Source organism: Ovis canadensis, chromosome 7 (genome assembly GCF_042477335.2).
Source record: "Ovis canadensis isolate MfBH-ARS-UI-01 breed Bighorn chromosome 7, ARS-UI_OviCan_v2, whole genome shotgun sequence".
NCBI classification, from domain to species: domain Eukaryota; kingdom Metazoa; phylum Chordata; class Mammalia; order Artiodactyla; family Bovidae; genus Ovis; species Ovis canadensis.
Window position 1 is genome coordinate 37,364,982 of NC_091251.1, and position 17,144 is coordinate 37,382,125.

The 17,144-nt window shown below is 38.3% G+C and overlaps 2 protein-coding genes across 3 annotated transcripts; both read right to left on the reverse strand.

Moving 5' to 3' along the window:
• Positions 1-9,348: 9,348 nt before the first annotated feature.
• On the reverse strand, positions 9,349-10,660 carry LOC138444095 (olfactory receptor 11H7). Of its 2 annotated transcripts, XM_069597423.1 has the most exons (2): positions 10,625-10,660; positions 9,349-10,296 (listed from the first exon to the last, which is right to left on the reverse strand). In XM_069597423.1, exon 2 carries the CDS (start codon positions 10,291-10,293, stop codon positions 9,349-9,351), a length of 945 nt encoding a protein of 314 aa, XP_069453524.1. In that variant the 5' UTR covers positions 10,294-10,296; positions 10,625-10,660. The 2 variants fall into 2 exon arrangements, with proteins under 2 accessions (XP_069453524.1, XP_069453525.1); XM_069597424.1 differs by lacking the exon at positions 10,625-10,660 and having other exon boundaries at positions 9,349-10,299.
• Positions 10,661-15,131: 4,471 nt separating this feature from the next.
• On the reverse strand, positions 15,132-16,124 carry LOC138444096 (olfactory receptor 11H6). The gene has a single exon (XM_069597425.1). The coding sequence runs from the start codon at positions 16,122-16,124 to the stop codon at positions 15,132-15,134; it is 993 nt and encodes a 330-aa protein (XP_069453526.1).
• Between the last annotated feature and the right edge of the window lie 1,020 nt (positions 16,125-17,144).

The following is a 17,144-nucleotide window of genomic DNA, read 5'->3' on the forward strand; positions in this document are numbered from 1 at the left end:
GGCAAGCACTCAGCCCATGAAAGACCATGGACTCTATTTTCTGTAGCCTTCTCCTCTTGACCATGTAGGGAGCTGATGTGGGTCATCATGATTGTAGACACTGAACTGCAATTCTAGTTCAGTGATCCTGAATAAACTCCTTTTGTTTCTGGAGAAATATCTGGCAGTCTTGTTTCAAGTCAACATGAATTTGAAAGATTTTAAGATCAAAGAATCTTATACAAAAATATCTTGTATTGTATATACAGGTAATAGTGGTAAGCAGAAAATGATATATAAAAATGCTATTTACAGTGGCTTCAAAAATATTAAATAGAAATAACCTTGATAAAAGATATGAAAAAATAATAGCTATGAGAAATTAAGAATTTTGGAGTAGGAAATTGCAACTCACCCAAATATTCTTACCTGGAAAATTCCATTGACAAAGGTAAACCTGATAAAAGATATGGAAGACCTATACAATGGAAGCCAAAAACATAGCTGTGGGAAATGAAAGGTAAATAAATGTAAAAATATAACTTGTTCATGGGTTGGAAACCAGTATTGGTGTGGAGAAAATGGAAGCTTTCTACACTGTTGGTGGGAATGTAAATTGGTACAACCACTATGGAGAACAGTATGGAGGTTCCTTAAAAAACTAAAAATAGCACTACTATGTCATTCAGCTTTCTTGGTGGCTCAGTTAGTAAAGAGTCCACCTGCAATGCAGGAGATCCGAATTTGATCCTTGGATTGGAAAGATCTCTTGGAGAAGGAAATGGCAACTCCAGTTTTCTTGCCTGGGAAATCCCATGGAGAGAGGAGCCTGGTAGGCTGCAGTCCGTGGGGTTGCAAGAGTCAGACACAACTTAGAGACTAAACCACTACCACCACTGCCATATGATTCAGCAGTCTCACTCCTGGGAACATATCCAGAGAAAACCACAAATCAGAAAGATACATGTAACCAATGCTCTATGCAGCACTATTTACAATAACCAAGACATGGAAGTAACATAAATGTCCATCAAGAGAGGAATGGATAAAGAAGATGTGGTACATATACACAATGGAATGCTGCTGCTGCTGCTGCTGCTAGGTCGCTTCAGTCACGTTCGACTCTGTGCAACCCCATAGACAGCAGCCCACCAGGCTCCCCCGTCCCTGGGATTCTCCAGGCAAGAACACTGGGGTGGGTTGCCATTGCCTTCTCCAGTGCATGAAAGTGAAAAGTCAAAGTGAAGTCGTTCAGTCGTGTCCCACTCTTTGTGATCTCATGGACTATATACTAAACAGTAGTAATTAGAATCCTTACCTTTGGGCTGCTGTTTTTACCATTGCTATCTGTGCATTAGCATGAGGAAAACGTCTTACAGTTCCAGAGCATAATGATGTATTTTGTATATTTTCACTCAATTTCTTATTGTTACTCAGCCATAAATAAGAACAAAATAATGCCATTTACAGCAACATGGATAGATGTAGAGATTATCATACTAAGTGAAGTAAGTCAGACAGAGACGTATCATATGATACCACTTATATATGGAATCTAAAAAATGGTACAAATGAACTTATTTACTAACAGTAACAGACTTACAGACTTCGAAAACTTATGGTTACCAAGGAGAAGCATGGTGAGGGGGAAGGGATAGGAATTTTGGATTAGTGTGTACACACTACTGTATATAAAATAGGTAATCAACAAGGACCTACTGTATAGCACAGGGAACTCTACTCAATATTATATAATAACCTACATGGGAAATGAATCTGAAAAAGAATGTATATATGTATATGTATAACTGAATCACTTTGCTGTATACCTGAAACTAACACAGCATTGTAAATCAACTATACTCCAATATAAGAGATTATCCTTCATTTAAAGTTATTATAAAATGTTGGCTATAATTCCCTGTGGTGTACAATATATCCTTGTTACTTATTTATCTACATAGAAGTTTGTGCCCTACCACTGTCTTGCCCCTCCCCTTTTCCCTCTCCCCACGATAACCACTACTGTAGTTTGGTCTATGTATTTATGAGTCTGTTTCTGTTATGTTCATTCATTTTTCTTGTATTTTTAGGCTTCACATATAAATTATAACATATAGTATTTGTCTTTCTCTGTCTTGACTTATTTAACTAAGCTGATATCCTCCAGATCTATACACGATGTTGAAAATGGCAAAATTTCATTTTCTTCATGGCTGGGTGGTATTTCATTGTGTGTGTGTGTATCACATCTTTATTCATTCATATGTTGATGGGTGCTCATGTCTGCTTCCATATATTGGTTATTATAAATAAAGCTGCTGTGAACATTTGGGGTGCATGAATCTTTTACAATTAGTGTTTTTGCTTCCTTTAGATATACCTGGAGTGAAATTTCTGGATCAGACAGTTTGACAGCTTCTTACAAAGTTAAGCATGCATGTCCTATTTGATAACGCAATTTCACCCTTAGTTTTTTACCCAAAAGAAAAAATGGATATTCCCCCCAAACGACTTGTACACAAATGTTTCTAGCAGTTTACTTCTAATGACTAATAATTGGAAACAACCCAATGTCCATCAATAGATGAATGGATAAACTCCTCTCTGAGTTGAATCTGTCTTGGGACCTATTGGCTTCATGTACCTGGATGACTATATCTTTCCTAGGGTGGGAAGTTTTCAGCTATTTTTTCTTTTTTATAATATTTATTTATTTATTTATTTTATTTTTGGCTGTGCTGAGTCTTCATTGCTGTGCACGGGCTTTCTCTAGTTGTGGCAAGCGGGGGCTACTCTCTAGTCATGCTGCCTGGGCTTCTCATTGTGATGGCCTTGGCGTTTGAAATCTTCCCTACTAGGGGTCAAACAGGTTTCCCCTGCACTGTGAGGTGAATTCTTAACCTCTAGACCACCATGAGAGCCCTAGTGTGTCTAATATTTGTCTCAACTGATACCCTTTGCCCTGGGTGGCAGCAATTGTTTAGTTTGCCTTTGTGTTTTTGAGGAATATCCTCCATGTGGCTGTTTCTCTGAAAGAATTCTAAGTTAGGTGAAATGAAGGCAAACCCTTTGTTGAAATGTTTTAGGGAACCCCTAGATAGGTCAAAACAAACAGGAAACTTTTGAGAATGAGGTCCATTCTGTTTCCTCTGGAACCAGGAATCCCTTCTAGGAATATGGCCTGCCATCTTTAAAATGCTTCTGAACTGAGGCGATCTGGGCAAAGGGGATGTGGCAAAGGTAAGCTAAAATGTCACAAGGTTCTCCTACCATGTTTTGTTTGCCTTTTTTTTTGATGAATATTCGTTTGATTGTTGCAAATTTTTGAATATTTTCCAGAATTTTAATAAAGCTGATTCTGATAATTTTTTGCCTGTATTTTCAGTTTCTCTGTAGAGGAATGGGTCTTTGGAGTTTCCTGCTCTATCATTTTTATTGAGAGATGAGTGGTAAAGCTAAAGAAAAGCAAGAAAATTAACACAAAAATTCTCTTTCCCCCTTTGTTGCATAGGGAGATTGATTTTGGTGACAGGTTCACAGGCTGCTAATAAAGTGTGGATAATATTCCATGTTTTTCTACTGTGAATAAAGAAATTCAAAGATATTTATGAATTTCATATTCTTTAAACTTATAAAATTCTTTTTATATTACATAGATGTTTATGTATGCATGGCATATCATATAATTTAAAAATGGATTTGTGATAGATTTATTATTGCCTCTAACAAGATCCTTCCTAGAACTGTTGTGTGTTTTTCTTTAATATCTTGAACCTATGTGAGAACAAGGCAGTTTAAAAATGAATCTAGCAATAGGGGAAAAATTAATGTAACTGTAGCCCGCCAGACTCTTCTGTCCATGGAATTCTCCAGGCAAGAATACTAGAGTGGGTTGCCATTTCCTTCTCCAGAGGATCTTCCCTACTCAGGGACTGAACCTGGGTCTCCCACATTGCAGGCAGATTCTTTACCATCTGAACCACCAGGAAAACCCTACTGTTTATTCACAAAGAAAACAATTTTAAGTTATGAGGCATATATGTTTGTATTCATTTGATTACAAAGTTATAAAATTTTAAGAGAACTAAAAATATTTATATAATATAATCAGTTTAAAGAAATTAAAACCATTATATGTGTATGAATTTGCATGCTTATGTATGTTAGAAACTGACCAGTATTAAACTTGTTATTTGTAGGAAATGGGATTGTGAGAAAGAAGGATGGGAACATTTACCCTTAATTTTATACTTGTATGTATTGTTTGAAAAATTTATGACAAGTGTACATTATTTTGCAATAAAAGCATGTATCCAAATGTAGTTTTAAAAACAGATAACTTCTTAAATATTAAAAATGTAAATAACCAGTTAGCTTTGAGACTAAAGCATTTAAATCTAGTGAGGACTGATCAAGAACTAGTTCACTCATCCATTTCCAAAACCTGTTTCTTTCACTACCTGCTTACTAGTTAGTTAACATGCTGATGCTGGGGATAAAAATGAAAAATAGGGCTTATAGTCTAAGGAAAGACACGCAAACACATAATAGACTTACCTCAAAGCATTTGCAAGTACAATGAGGGAATATGATCTGGTGTATTCTAGATGCATTACAGAGGGACACAGTTGAACCTGCTGATATTAGAAAGGTTTTTCTGGTGGAAGTGATATGTGAGTTGAATCTTAATGAAAGATATAAATACACATTCAACATCTAGTAAGTTGCAACAGTAGGATACTTGTGACCTGCTGAGTTTTATACAAAATATTTCTGTTCCTTTTTCAGCTAATAAGTTCAGCTGAGTCATTAAAATATTGGGGCTCAATTAAGGTAGAACTGTAATGGATATTTCAAGCTGTCTTTAGTAGCTTTCCAAGCACATTTTCTGATTCCTTTTCTTACCTTTTTTTAGATCCTTCTACCTACCCTTGTCTTTGGGATTGGAATGAAAACTGACCTTTTCCAGTTCTGTGGCCACTGCTGAGTTTTCCAAATTTGCTGGCATATTGAGTGCAGCACTTTCACAGCATCATCTTTCAGGATCTGAAACAGCTCAACTGGAATTCCATCACCTCCACTAGCTTTGTTTGTAGTGAAGCTTTCTAAGGCCCACTTGACTTCACATTCCAGGATGTCTGGCTCTAGATGAGTGATCATACCATCGTGATTATCCAGGTCATGAAGATCTTTTTTGTCCAGTTCTTCCATGTATTCTTGCCACCTCTTCTTAATATCTTCTGCTTCTGTTAGGTCCATACCATTTCTGTCCTTTATTGAGCCCATCTTTGCATGAAATGTTCCCTTGGTATCTCTAATTTTCTTGAAGAGATCTCTAGTCTTTCCCATTCTGTTCTTTTCCTCTATTTCTTTGCATTGATCGCTGAAGGAGGCTTTCTTATCTCTTCTTGCTATTCTTTGGAACTCTGCATTCAGATGCTTATACCTTTCCTTTCCTCCTTTGCTTTTCGCCTCTCTTCTTTTCACAGCTCTTTGTAATACCTCCTCAGACAGCCATTTTGCTTTTTTGCATTTCTTTTCCATGGGGATGGTCTTGATCCCTGTCTCCTGTACAATGTCACGAACCTCATTCCATAGTTCATCAGGCACTCTATCTATCAGATCTAGGCCCTTAAATCTATTTCTCACTTCCACTGTATAATCATAAGAGATTTGGTTTAGGTCAGACCTGAATGGTCTAGTGATTTTCCCTACTTTCTTCAATTTAAGTCTGAATTTGGCAATAAGGATTTCATGATCTGAGCCACAGTCAGCTCCTGGTCTTGTTTTTGCTGACTGTATAGAGCTTCTCAGCTATGATCAACCTAGATAGCATATTCAAAATCAGAGACATTACTTTGCCAACTAAGGTCCGTCTAGTCAAGGCTATGGTTTTTCCAGTAGTCATGTATGGATGTGAGAGTTGGACTGTGAAGAAGGCTGAGTGCTGAAGAATTGATGCTTTTAAACTGTGGTGTTGGAGAAGACTCTTGAGAGTCCCTTGGACTGCAAGGAGATCCAACCAGTCCATCCTAAAGGCGATCAGCCCTGGGATTTCTTTGGAAGGAATGATGCTAAAGCTGAAACTCCTGTACTTTGGCCACCTCATGCAAAGAGTTGACTCATTGGAAGACTCTGATGCTGGGAGGGGTTGGGGGCAGGAGGAGGAGGAGACGACAGAGGATGAGATGGCTGGATGGCATCACTGACTCGATGGATGTGAGTCTGAGTGAACTCTGGGAGTTGGTGATGGACAGGGAGGCCTGGCGTGCTGTGATTCATGGGGTCACAAAGAGTCGGACACCACTGAGCGACTGAACTGAACTGAACTGAACTGAACCCACCCTTGAGGCATAGTACTCTTCAGTTGCCCAGGAGGACTTTCAAAGAGATACCTTTTGGTCTTCAGGTGAGAGTTTTATCCCATTTTTGAACTACAGCAATGTTTAAACATTTGTACTTGTAACTATTTAATGGTATGATTTGGATATTGGAGGGTATAAACATAAAGAAACTTTAGTTTTCTGACCATGTCTACTGCAAATACTTTCTGATGTTCTGTTTGTTTCCACATGTGGGTATTATCTTGGACAAATATGATAGTGTTTCTGATTACTGTTAGTATTAATACATGGATTTTCAAAAGCCAGGTGCAATCTGAAACCAAATTTTATTTTTTTGTACAAATTAAATTATTCCTCAAGACAGTCTGACTCAGGCTTCTACTTCTTTGATCCACTTCTTTCCCCTCTGCTCTTTCATCTCTCCCTTCCCACAAGTCTGTACTGCCTCTGGTTACTTTAGGTTTGAGAGGGGAGAGAATTATCGGTAGAAAGGCTTTTCCTTTACTAGTATTGTTGTATTACAGGCTTGACAAAAGTTTGTATGTTAATTTTTATTTCATGGATTTTTTTATTTTTTTGGTGAGGAGGGGGAGCATATTAAACTGCAGTTCCCCGATGTGGGCAATTGACTACTTATTATTTCTTTCATTTCTGGATTCTAGTGACCCATTCCGTATAGACTAACTTTGGGGATTGCCTTACTTCTTCAGGTAGTACTTTTGGGAGGGATCTCTTTCAAGATGTTTCAAATTTGTTACCTTCTATGAGTTTCAACTAGGCCGAAAATTTCTGTATTTGTGATATTACTGGTGAGAATTCAGTTTCCACCAGTTATAGCCCAGTTCTTTCTACTTTGCTCTCATAGCCAGCTCTTTTATAGTCTTTACATATTTTTTTCCCCAGGTGTGAACTAGGGATAGAACGTGTGTCTCTTTTTTTTTTTTTAATTTTTAGTTTTTTATTTTTTAAATTTTAAAATCTTTAATTCTTACATGCATTCCCAAACATGAACCCCCCTCCCACCTCCCTCCCCAGAACATCTTTCTGGGTCATCCCCATGCACCAGCCCCAAGCATGCTGCATCCTGCGTCAGACATAGACTGGCGATTCAATTCACATGATAGTATACATGTTAGAATGTCATTCTCCCAAATCATCCCACCCTCTCCCTCTCCCTCTGAGTCCAAAAGTCCGTTATACACATCTGTGTCTCTTTCCCTGTCTTGCATACAGGGTCATCATTGCCATCTTCCTAAATTCCATATATATGTGTTAGTATACTGTATTGGTGTTTTTCTTTCTGGCTTACTTCACTCTGTATAATCGGCTCCAGTTTCATCCATCTCATCAGAACTGATTCAAATGAATTCTTTTTAACGGCTGAGTAATACTCCATTGTGTATATGTACCACAGCTTTCTTATCCATTCATCTGCTGATGGACATCTAGGTTGTTTCCATGTCCTGGCTATTATAAACAGTGCTGCGATGAACATTGGGGTACATGTGTCTCTTTCAATTCTGGTTTCCTCGGTGTGTATGCCCAGAAGTGGGATTGCTGGGTCATAAGGTAGTTCTATTTGCAATTTTTTAAGGAATCTCCACACTGTTCTCCATAGTGGCTGTACTAGTTTGCATTCCCACCAACAGTGTAGGAGGGTTCCCTTTTCTCCACACCCTCTCCAGCATTTATTGCTTGCAGATTTTTGGATCGCAGCCATTCTGACTGGTGTGAAGTGGTACCTCATTGTGGTTTTGATTTGCATTTCTCTAATAATGAGTGATGTTGAGCATCTTTTCATGTGTTTGTTAGCCATCCGTATGTCTTCTTTGGAGAAATGTCTATTTAGTTCTTTGGCCCATTTTTTGATTGGGTCGTTTATTTTTCTGGAGTTGAGCTGCAGAAGTTGCTTGTATATTTTTGAGATTAGTTGTTTGTCAGTTGCTTCATTTGCTATTATTTTCTCCCATTCAGATGGCTGTCTTTTCACCTTGCTTATATTTTCCTTTGTTGTGCAGAAGCTTTTAATTTTAATTAGATCCCATTTGTTTATTTTTGCTTTTATTTCCAGAATTCTGGGAGATGGAGTAAAGACAATCTCTTTAACAAGTGGTGCTGGGAAAACTGGTCAACCACTTGTAAAAGAATGAAACTAGATCACTTTCTAACACCGCACACAAAAATAAACTCAAAATGGATTAAAGAACGTGTGTCTCTTAAACTTCAGGGGACAAGGGCAAGCTCTCTGAGTGGATCTCTTGATGTAATTTTAATTTTCCTTATGAGGATTGCATACTGACAACTCACCAACAATATTCTTACTCATAGCTTCAAACAAACTCCTAGCCCTCCCCTTGTATACTATTGATGAAGATGATGAACTAAAATTTGTAACACTGGCTTAATAATCTCTTAGTGTATTCGACAGCGATGTGTGGGGTTTTGCCAAGAATTCAGGACAATGGACATCTTATGAGTTATGTGTCTTTTAAAAAATTTATATGGCTATGCCAGGTCTTAGTTGTGGCACATGGGATCTTTGTTGCCCTGTGCTGGATCTTTAGTTGCGGTATGCAGGATCTAGTTCCCTGATCAGGGATCTAACCTGCGTCTCTTGCATTGGGAGCAGAGTCTTAACCACTGGACCACCAGGGAAGCCTCTGTGTTATGTGTCCTTTAAACAAAGTGTTAGACAGCCATGTAAGCAAACAACCAATTTGATTTGTATCTTTTAAAGTTGTGTGGCCAGAGATTTCACATTGAAAAAGTTGAAATCTTCCTGGAAGCAAATATTAAGAATTTTTAAGAGTTATTTTTACCATATGGTCAGGTGGCAGTCTCTTCCTATGGAACCACATTTATGAAACTAAAAGTGCATCAGAATATAATCAAATATGTGATGAATCTTGCTGTTCACAAAAGTACCATGATGATTATGATAGAACCAAATTGGTTTGGATTGGAAGAAGAGGATTATTTTACCACTTGCAGGAAGAGAGTCATCGAGTTTCACAAAACCTTTTCATGAGGTTTGCATAATCCTCATTGCACAGATGACCTGACGGAGGGCGAATTTCATGTCCCTATTGCGTAGGCTGTAGATGAGGGGATTTAAGACTGGTGTCACTACAGAGTATATCAGTGTGATGATTTTATGCATAGCAACTGAGTTGCCAGATGTGGGGCTCACGTACATCACCATAATGGTTCCATAGAACAGAGATACAACAACTAAGTGGGATCCACAGGTAGAGAAGGCCTTTTGCCGCCCAGCTGAGGAAGGAACCAGAAGCACAGCTCTGAGCACCAAGATATAGGATCCAAGGATGTACAAAATGGTCAGAATGATGATAAGAGAGCTCACAGAATGGAATACATGCTCTATTATGGGTGAGCTGGCACAGGACAATGCCATCAGAGGGTCCACATCACACAGAAAGTGATCAATGATGTTGGGACCACAATAGGGTAGTTGAGAAATGAAGAGAATAGGAACTGAATGTCCCAAGAAACCAGTGAGCCAACAAAGAGACACTAGAATGGCACAGAGCTTCCCAGTCATGATGGTGGGATAGTGCAATGGACGACAGATGGCAAGGTAGCGATCATAAGCCATGACACAGAGGAAGAAGCATTCAGTTGTGCCCAGGGAAAAGAAGAAGTAGAATTGAGTGAAGCAACCAGAGAAGGATATGGTTTTGGTCTTGGAAAGAAAATTGACCAGCATATTGGGGACTGTGCAGGTCACATACCAGATCTCTAGAAAGGAGAAGTTGGCCAGGAACACGTACATAGGGGTATGGAGTCGGTGGTCCCACCACACAGCACAAATGATGGCTATGTTCCCAGTTACAGTCAAGATGTAGATCAACAGAATCAGTGAGAAGAAGATGATCTGCATTTTCCAGGGACCAGGAAAGCCCAACAAGACAAACTGTGTCACAGTGGATATTCCTGACTTATTCATGGTCTCCAGACTGTGGAGAGAAGACAGATAGACAACTCACTTTATTGCTAAGGCATTTGAAATTTTTCTTAGGGCAGGCAGTTTGATTCGTTCAGGAAAATGTATCAAATATTCTAAAACATATCTTGGGTAAATCTTGTCCTATTCTGAATAAGCCCTTTGGCCCTGACTCTTTATAAATGTATAATTCTTGGCTGCTTGAACTTTCTTTGCCAGTGGACCAAATCTGTTAAATTTCATCTTCTTTTCAAATATAGAAATCTTGAAATAGAGATAAAAATTATCTGTCTTATGTTTTTCTTTTTTCAGTAAAAGCTTCATATATAAGGGCAATTAATTCCGTTCAGTTCAAAATGAGAGGACACATATGCTATCATTTAAAGATAGATTGAATCTGACACTTGCTACAGATTTAAGTGATTTTAGCTCTGGCATTATTATTCAGATTCTCTCTCTCTTTTTCTTGAACTATTTTCATTAGGAGATTTTCTATCATTTTTCCCCTATGATACCAGAAGAAAATAAAAAAGAGTATTCAGATAAATTATTTATATATTTTGCGATCTCTTATTTAAAGACATTCATATTGCACCACAGCTCATTTACAACTTGGTATTTAATCCTTTATTGTTTGCAGTGAAAATCATTATTAGTCACCCCATTATGATTAATTTATCATGATAATTTATCACAGGGCTTCCCTGGTTGCTCAGACAGTAAAAAGTCTGTCTGCAATGCAGGAGACCCAGGTTCGTTTCCTGGGTTGGGAAGATTCCCTGGAGAAGGGTATAGCAACCTTTCTAGTATTCTTGCCTGGAAAATCCCTTGGACCAAGGAGGTGGGGCGGGCCACAGTCTATGGGGTCTCAAAGAGTCGGACATGACTGAACGACTAATGCTTAATTTATCTGGTTTCATATACACTTAAAATATATGTCATTAAGGATGAATATTCATTGGAAGGACTGATTCTGAAGCTGAAACTCCAATACTTTGGCCACCTGATGCGAAGAACTGACTCATTTGAAAAGACCCTGATTCTGGGAAAGATTGAAGGCAGGAGGCAAATGGGACGACAGAGAATGAGATGGTTGGATGGCATCACCGAGTCAATGGACATGAGTTTGAATAAGCTCCGGGAGTTGATGGACAGGGAGGCCTGGTGTGCTGCAGTCCATGGGGTTGTAAAGAGTCAGAGATACTGAGTGACTGAACTGAAGGATGAATATAACATATGAGATGTACTGCAAAAAAAAAATTTAAAATAATCAAGAGACTTTCTTCTAAAGCTCTTCTTATTACTATCACAAGTTCCCTTAAAATTCACTATTTGAAAGATTGTATTTTAGTCTGTTTATTTATTTATGTAAAGTGAAAAGCGAAGTCGCTCAGTCATGTCCTACTCTTTGCGACCCCATGGACTGTAGCCTACCAGGCTCCTCCATCCATGGGATTTTTCAGGCAAGAGTACTGGAGTGGGTTGCCATTTCCTTCTCCAGGGGATCTTCCCCACCCAGGGATCAAACCCAGGTCTCCTGCATTGTAGGCAGACGCTTTACCATCTGAGCCACCAGGGAACTTATTTATGTAAAGATATTTATTTATTTGGCTGCACTGGGTCTTAGTGGTGGCATGCAGGGTCTTTAGTCGCAGCATGAGAACTCTTAGTTGTGGCATGTGGGGGTCTAGTTCCCTGACCAGGGATTGAACCCAGACCCCCTGCATTGGTAGTTCAGAATCTCAGCCACTGGGCCACCATGGAACTCCCACTTTATTTAAATGATATCTCTCAATTTTCAAAATAGCAGAAAACAATTGAATCAAAGATGTTTTAAAACTAATTATTTACCAACATTCCAAAATTTGTCCTTATTTCCTTTAGAATATCATCACCGAAGAAGATATCTTTTTAAGAATCAAACACAATTCAGAATAAAGTTAATAATGATGGCTTTAACACAATGAAATCTCTAGACATCTTTTAGCAAGATATCTTTAGCTTTTTTTTGACTAATAGGAAATTTTCCTTAAAAATAATTTTGGTAAAATGGTACATGAAAGTGAAAGTGAAGTGGTATATATAGAATATTTGTAGTATTCATTTAACATAATCAAATAGAAAAAATTCCTTCTATTCAGCAAGGCTATATACTTAATATATATGTCTTAAGAATATTTATAATGATATAGATATTGCAGGCTCATTAAATTAGTAATGCATAAAGTGAACTATAATCCTCATCTAGAAGCAAACGTAAGCTTCCCATTGAGCTGGATGTGCAGAACAGTTAGTAGTCTTGTGAACAAGAAACCAGGAAGAGAAGGCAATTCAAAGATGGAGGTAAATTCTTTTTGATTTTTTAAATTGGGATGGTTATGAAGAGCTAAACTCACTTGCATTGATGCCAATTTTGGTGAGACATTTGAAAGGATGGCTCCTTACTGTTGGAAACTGGTGCTTTTTAAGCTAGTGTCCACTCTTCTTAACAACACAAGAAAGTGGTGAAACAGAGTAGCCACTTACCTCTGAAACAGCAGCAACAGATGACTTGAATTCAAGTCTGAGTCACAGACTATGACTCAAAAGCTTCAAGTATTTGAGCTATAGACCATGTTTTTGACATTAAAAAAAAAACAAAAAAACAAAACCTTACAGAAAAACTATCACTCAACTGTAGCGAAAGCATTGTAAATTAATTCCACAGATAATTTCCAACATAATTATGAGAAGCAATACTTAATATATTCACCACCAAACCCTATGTGAATCTCAGTCTTCATGTACACTGATTTGATTTTATTATTAGAAAAATTTCTTAATGCTACTTTTCCTGAAGTTGCAGATGGGTGGACAAAGGTGGAGAAGCTAAGAGAGGATACCAAGAAAAGCCCTCCACTTCTATTTTCTCTTGGGTTCAGCCCCAGTGGATCGAGCCACTTTCATACTATTTTGTTCAAAGTACGTATTAAAGTGATACCGTTGCTGATGACCCAGCAACTTCCTAAGAAGGGAAAGACACGTGGATGACTTTGGTACCATTTAGAGTGCTTATTTTGGAGAATGTGAGTTCCATGGTGATCTAAATTCTCTGAGCTTTTTTTTTTTTTTTTTTTTGGTTCTTAAGCTGAAAGAGAAACCAATCTCTTGAGTATATCATATGTACAGATGTACAGGAAAATAGGCCTACCTGTGGTGTATAATAGCAGCAGTACCCAGCAGGGAAGATGTCTCCTAAATAGAATGACGCTTTCCTAGATCATCCTGGGGAATGCACAGGCTCTCCTTCACTGGTCTTAATGTGGAAGCCCTGGGTGAGAATCTCATGCATATCTTATTTCACTTCTCTTGCACCATATGATTCTGGTGGTCTGCTTCCTACAGAGTATGTTGTAACTATGTGCTGGTCTTCATGTATGCATCATTTTGGCCGCTGTTGGGAATTCTCAGTTCTTTCTTTCTTAAATGTGATCCTATAACTTTTCATGTTTCCCCTAAGGACCTTCTTACTTCTTGCCTGGAGGTTTCATTAATATTTCTGATAGGTTGGCTCATAGGGATTATTAGAAATAACGTGCTACATTGACTCTGGGGGGACACTGTAGTCTTCTTAAGTCTGTGTTTTTCAAGAAAGTGTATGTGATTTTGTGCTGTGGGATACAAAAAGTGCCTAATTAATATCTTCTGAGGAAGGGTCAGTTTTACTCAGAGGAGATAACTTTGTATTATGCCAAATATGTGTATATGCCATGAAACAAAAAGTATAATTTTTAAGATTAAATTTTTAATTTAAAAGAAATATTGTCTCTACATGTCCCATGTTTTCTGACCACTGGTGGCAAACATGCTTTGGTGGTGGAAAGGTTTGAGAAACACTGCATTAGAGTATTTCATCGCCTAGCACCAATAGGCCTATCTCCCTGTTCTCCCTATGAACACCTAATTTCATTCCCAGTGTGGCCATAACTAAGGAGGGTTCTCTCATTTTAAGTAGGTTGGCCTCTTAGTTTCTGACTTTCCTGTCACAGCACGGGGTTTAGGCACAAAAAATCGAATTTGTTATCGGTATAATTTCCTCTAAATATTTTTCTTAGACTTTGTCTGATAGCCTTCTGAAAAGCATAAAAATATGTTTAAGGCATTGTTACTCCATACTACAAGTGGTAATGGGGTTGTCACAATTGATTTAGGAGGAAGCACTGTGAGTAAAAATGCACAATTTGGAGAAAGATTATTCAAGGTAAAATAAGAAGATCGACCATTGTGAAGTGCAGGGCCTTCGTGGACGAACAGGAGAGAAGACTGAATGGAATATCTATCAAGTGAGCACTTGGAAAGCAGGAAGAAGAGTTTGTACTTTATCTGTAAGTGATAGAGGTATGAAGTATATTCTGTTTTTGGTGTGACGACAACCTCAAACAATGGATAATATCCATTACTATGTATTTTATTTGGTGGCCTGTTGACCCATTTTCTTTAAGAACACTTATTTTCTGAATTTAGAGGATTGCACCCATTCTTGAAAGGCTCCCAGTATACATTCATTTGATTCTTTCACCAGATAAGATTAAACTAGCAAAGATACATCACACTTAGATAAAAAAATCTAGTTATCTATATAATAACACCATATAATTACTCAGTGATGTTGTACATGTTTAAAATGTTTATTCAGCATTTATCATTGAAGAGCTGAACTTGACCTGCTAAGGAACTGTGAAAAACAAGACTTTCCCTTTATTGTGAGCCAAAATATGACTTATTGTAGCCATTCTCTATCATTGTTACTATAAATAGTTAAGGTCAGAAATGACTAATTCTGCTTCTCTTTTAAAGATGTCTCAGTTTTGATGAATTCTTAATCCCAAGACTTTCTTTAAGGCATCTTTCATATCTTTGTTTCGGAGACTGTAGATTAGTGGATTTAAGAGCGGAGTCACTGCTGAGTATACCAAAGTGATGATTTTTTGTATTCCTGCTGGGTTTCCTGATGTTGGGCTCACATACATTACCATAAGTGTTCCATAGAACAAAGACACCACCATTAGGTGGGACCCGCACGTGGAGAAAGCTTTAGTTCTACCAGCATGAGAGGGAAAACGAAGCACAGCTCTGAGTACCAGGGTATAAGATCCCAAGATGGAAAGGAAGGGGCCAAAAATAATCACTGAGTTGAAGGTGTAGCAAATAAGCTCAGTGGAAGGAGCAGGGATGCAGGCCAGTGCAAACAACGGGCCTGGGTCACACACAAAGTGGTCGATGATGTTGGGTCCATAGAAGGGAAGTTGGGAGATAAGGACAATGGGGACTGGATAGCAGAGAAATCCACTCACCCAACAAACACAGACTAGGACCACACAGAACTTCCCAGTCATGATGGAGGGGTAATGCAGTGGGCAACAGATGGCCAAGTACCGATCATAGGCCATAACTGATAGGAAGAAACACTCTGTTGTACCAAGTGAAAAAAAGAAATAGAATTGGATGAAGCAGCCAGTGAAGGAGATGGTCTTGGTATCAGAGAGGATGTTGACCAGCATGTTTGGGACAGTGGAGGAAACATACCAGATCTCTAGGAAGGCGAAGTTTCCCAAGAAGATATACATGGGTGTGTGAAGCCGCCTGTCCCATTTCACTGCACAGACAATAGCCCCATTCCCCAGCAGCGTCAGGAGGTAGACCACCAGGATTAATGAGAAGAACAACATCTGCATCTCCCTTTCACCAGGGAAACCCAGAAGAACAAACTCAGTCACAAAGTGCATTGTTGTATTCTGGGATCCCAAAGCTGTTAGAGAAACGGAAGTTAACAGAGCATGAATAATCATGAACATTTGCAGATTTTGCTAACAAATAGCTTGGAAAGGTACAAAGGTTGGGGTTGCAAAGAGTTGGACACAACTGAGCTAACTAACACTTTCACTGTTCGCTTTCACTTTCAATACCCCTTTGAGCAGTAGGGAGGAGAGTGCTTTATCCTATTTTGTTGTTGTTTTTTTTTTTTAATTTTTTTTATTTTTTTTTAATTTTAGTTTTTTATTTTTTAAATTTTAAAATCTTTAATTCTTACATGCATTCCCAAACATGAACCCCCCTCCTACCTCCCTCCCCATAACATCTCTCTGGGTCATCCCCATGCACCAGCCCCAAGCATGCTGCATCCCGCGTCAGACACAGACTGGCAATTCAATTCACATGATAGTATACATGTTTTGTTTTAATAGATAAGAAAATGGAATATCAGATTTAATGAGTTTACGCGAATGTGCAAAACCAGTAACTTCTAGATACACCGGCTTATTTGGAGACTGGTTTGAAACAAATCCCACTTCATTTCAAATATTGCTATAACCCTGAGTCTTAGTAATGTTTCATCTTTTATGTTTAAATCATTATCCCTTGGATAGCCTACATACAAATATAAACTTTAGACAATCTTTTTCACTTTGAAATAAACAAAAGCTGTCGAAGCTTTTGATTTGAAGCAAATAGCTGTCGAAGTCCAGTTAAAAGCAGGTAAGAGTGGAAATGCAGGGTGAGAGTCTTAAGCCTGCTTGCTTTTGCTGCTCTCAGGGAGGTGCTGCAGATCCCCAGGATTCTATAAAATGGTTTGAAAACCATCTATCCATTTTTCTCTAGGTCACATTCTGTTATGTGGCTTCTGGATTTGGTGAACAGTTCAGCCCAATCCCCTCCTAAAGAGCTGGTTCTCCCAAAGCATTATTTTTTGTTGGGAAAAAAAAATCTCCTTTATTACTTGGGACTCCCCTTGTTGAAGCTACACAAAATAAGTCTAATTCCTCTTCCATTATGATGATGGTGGGGACTTAAATAACTTATGGCAGCTATTATGT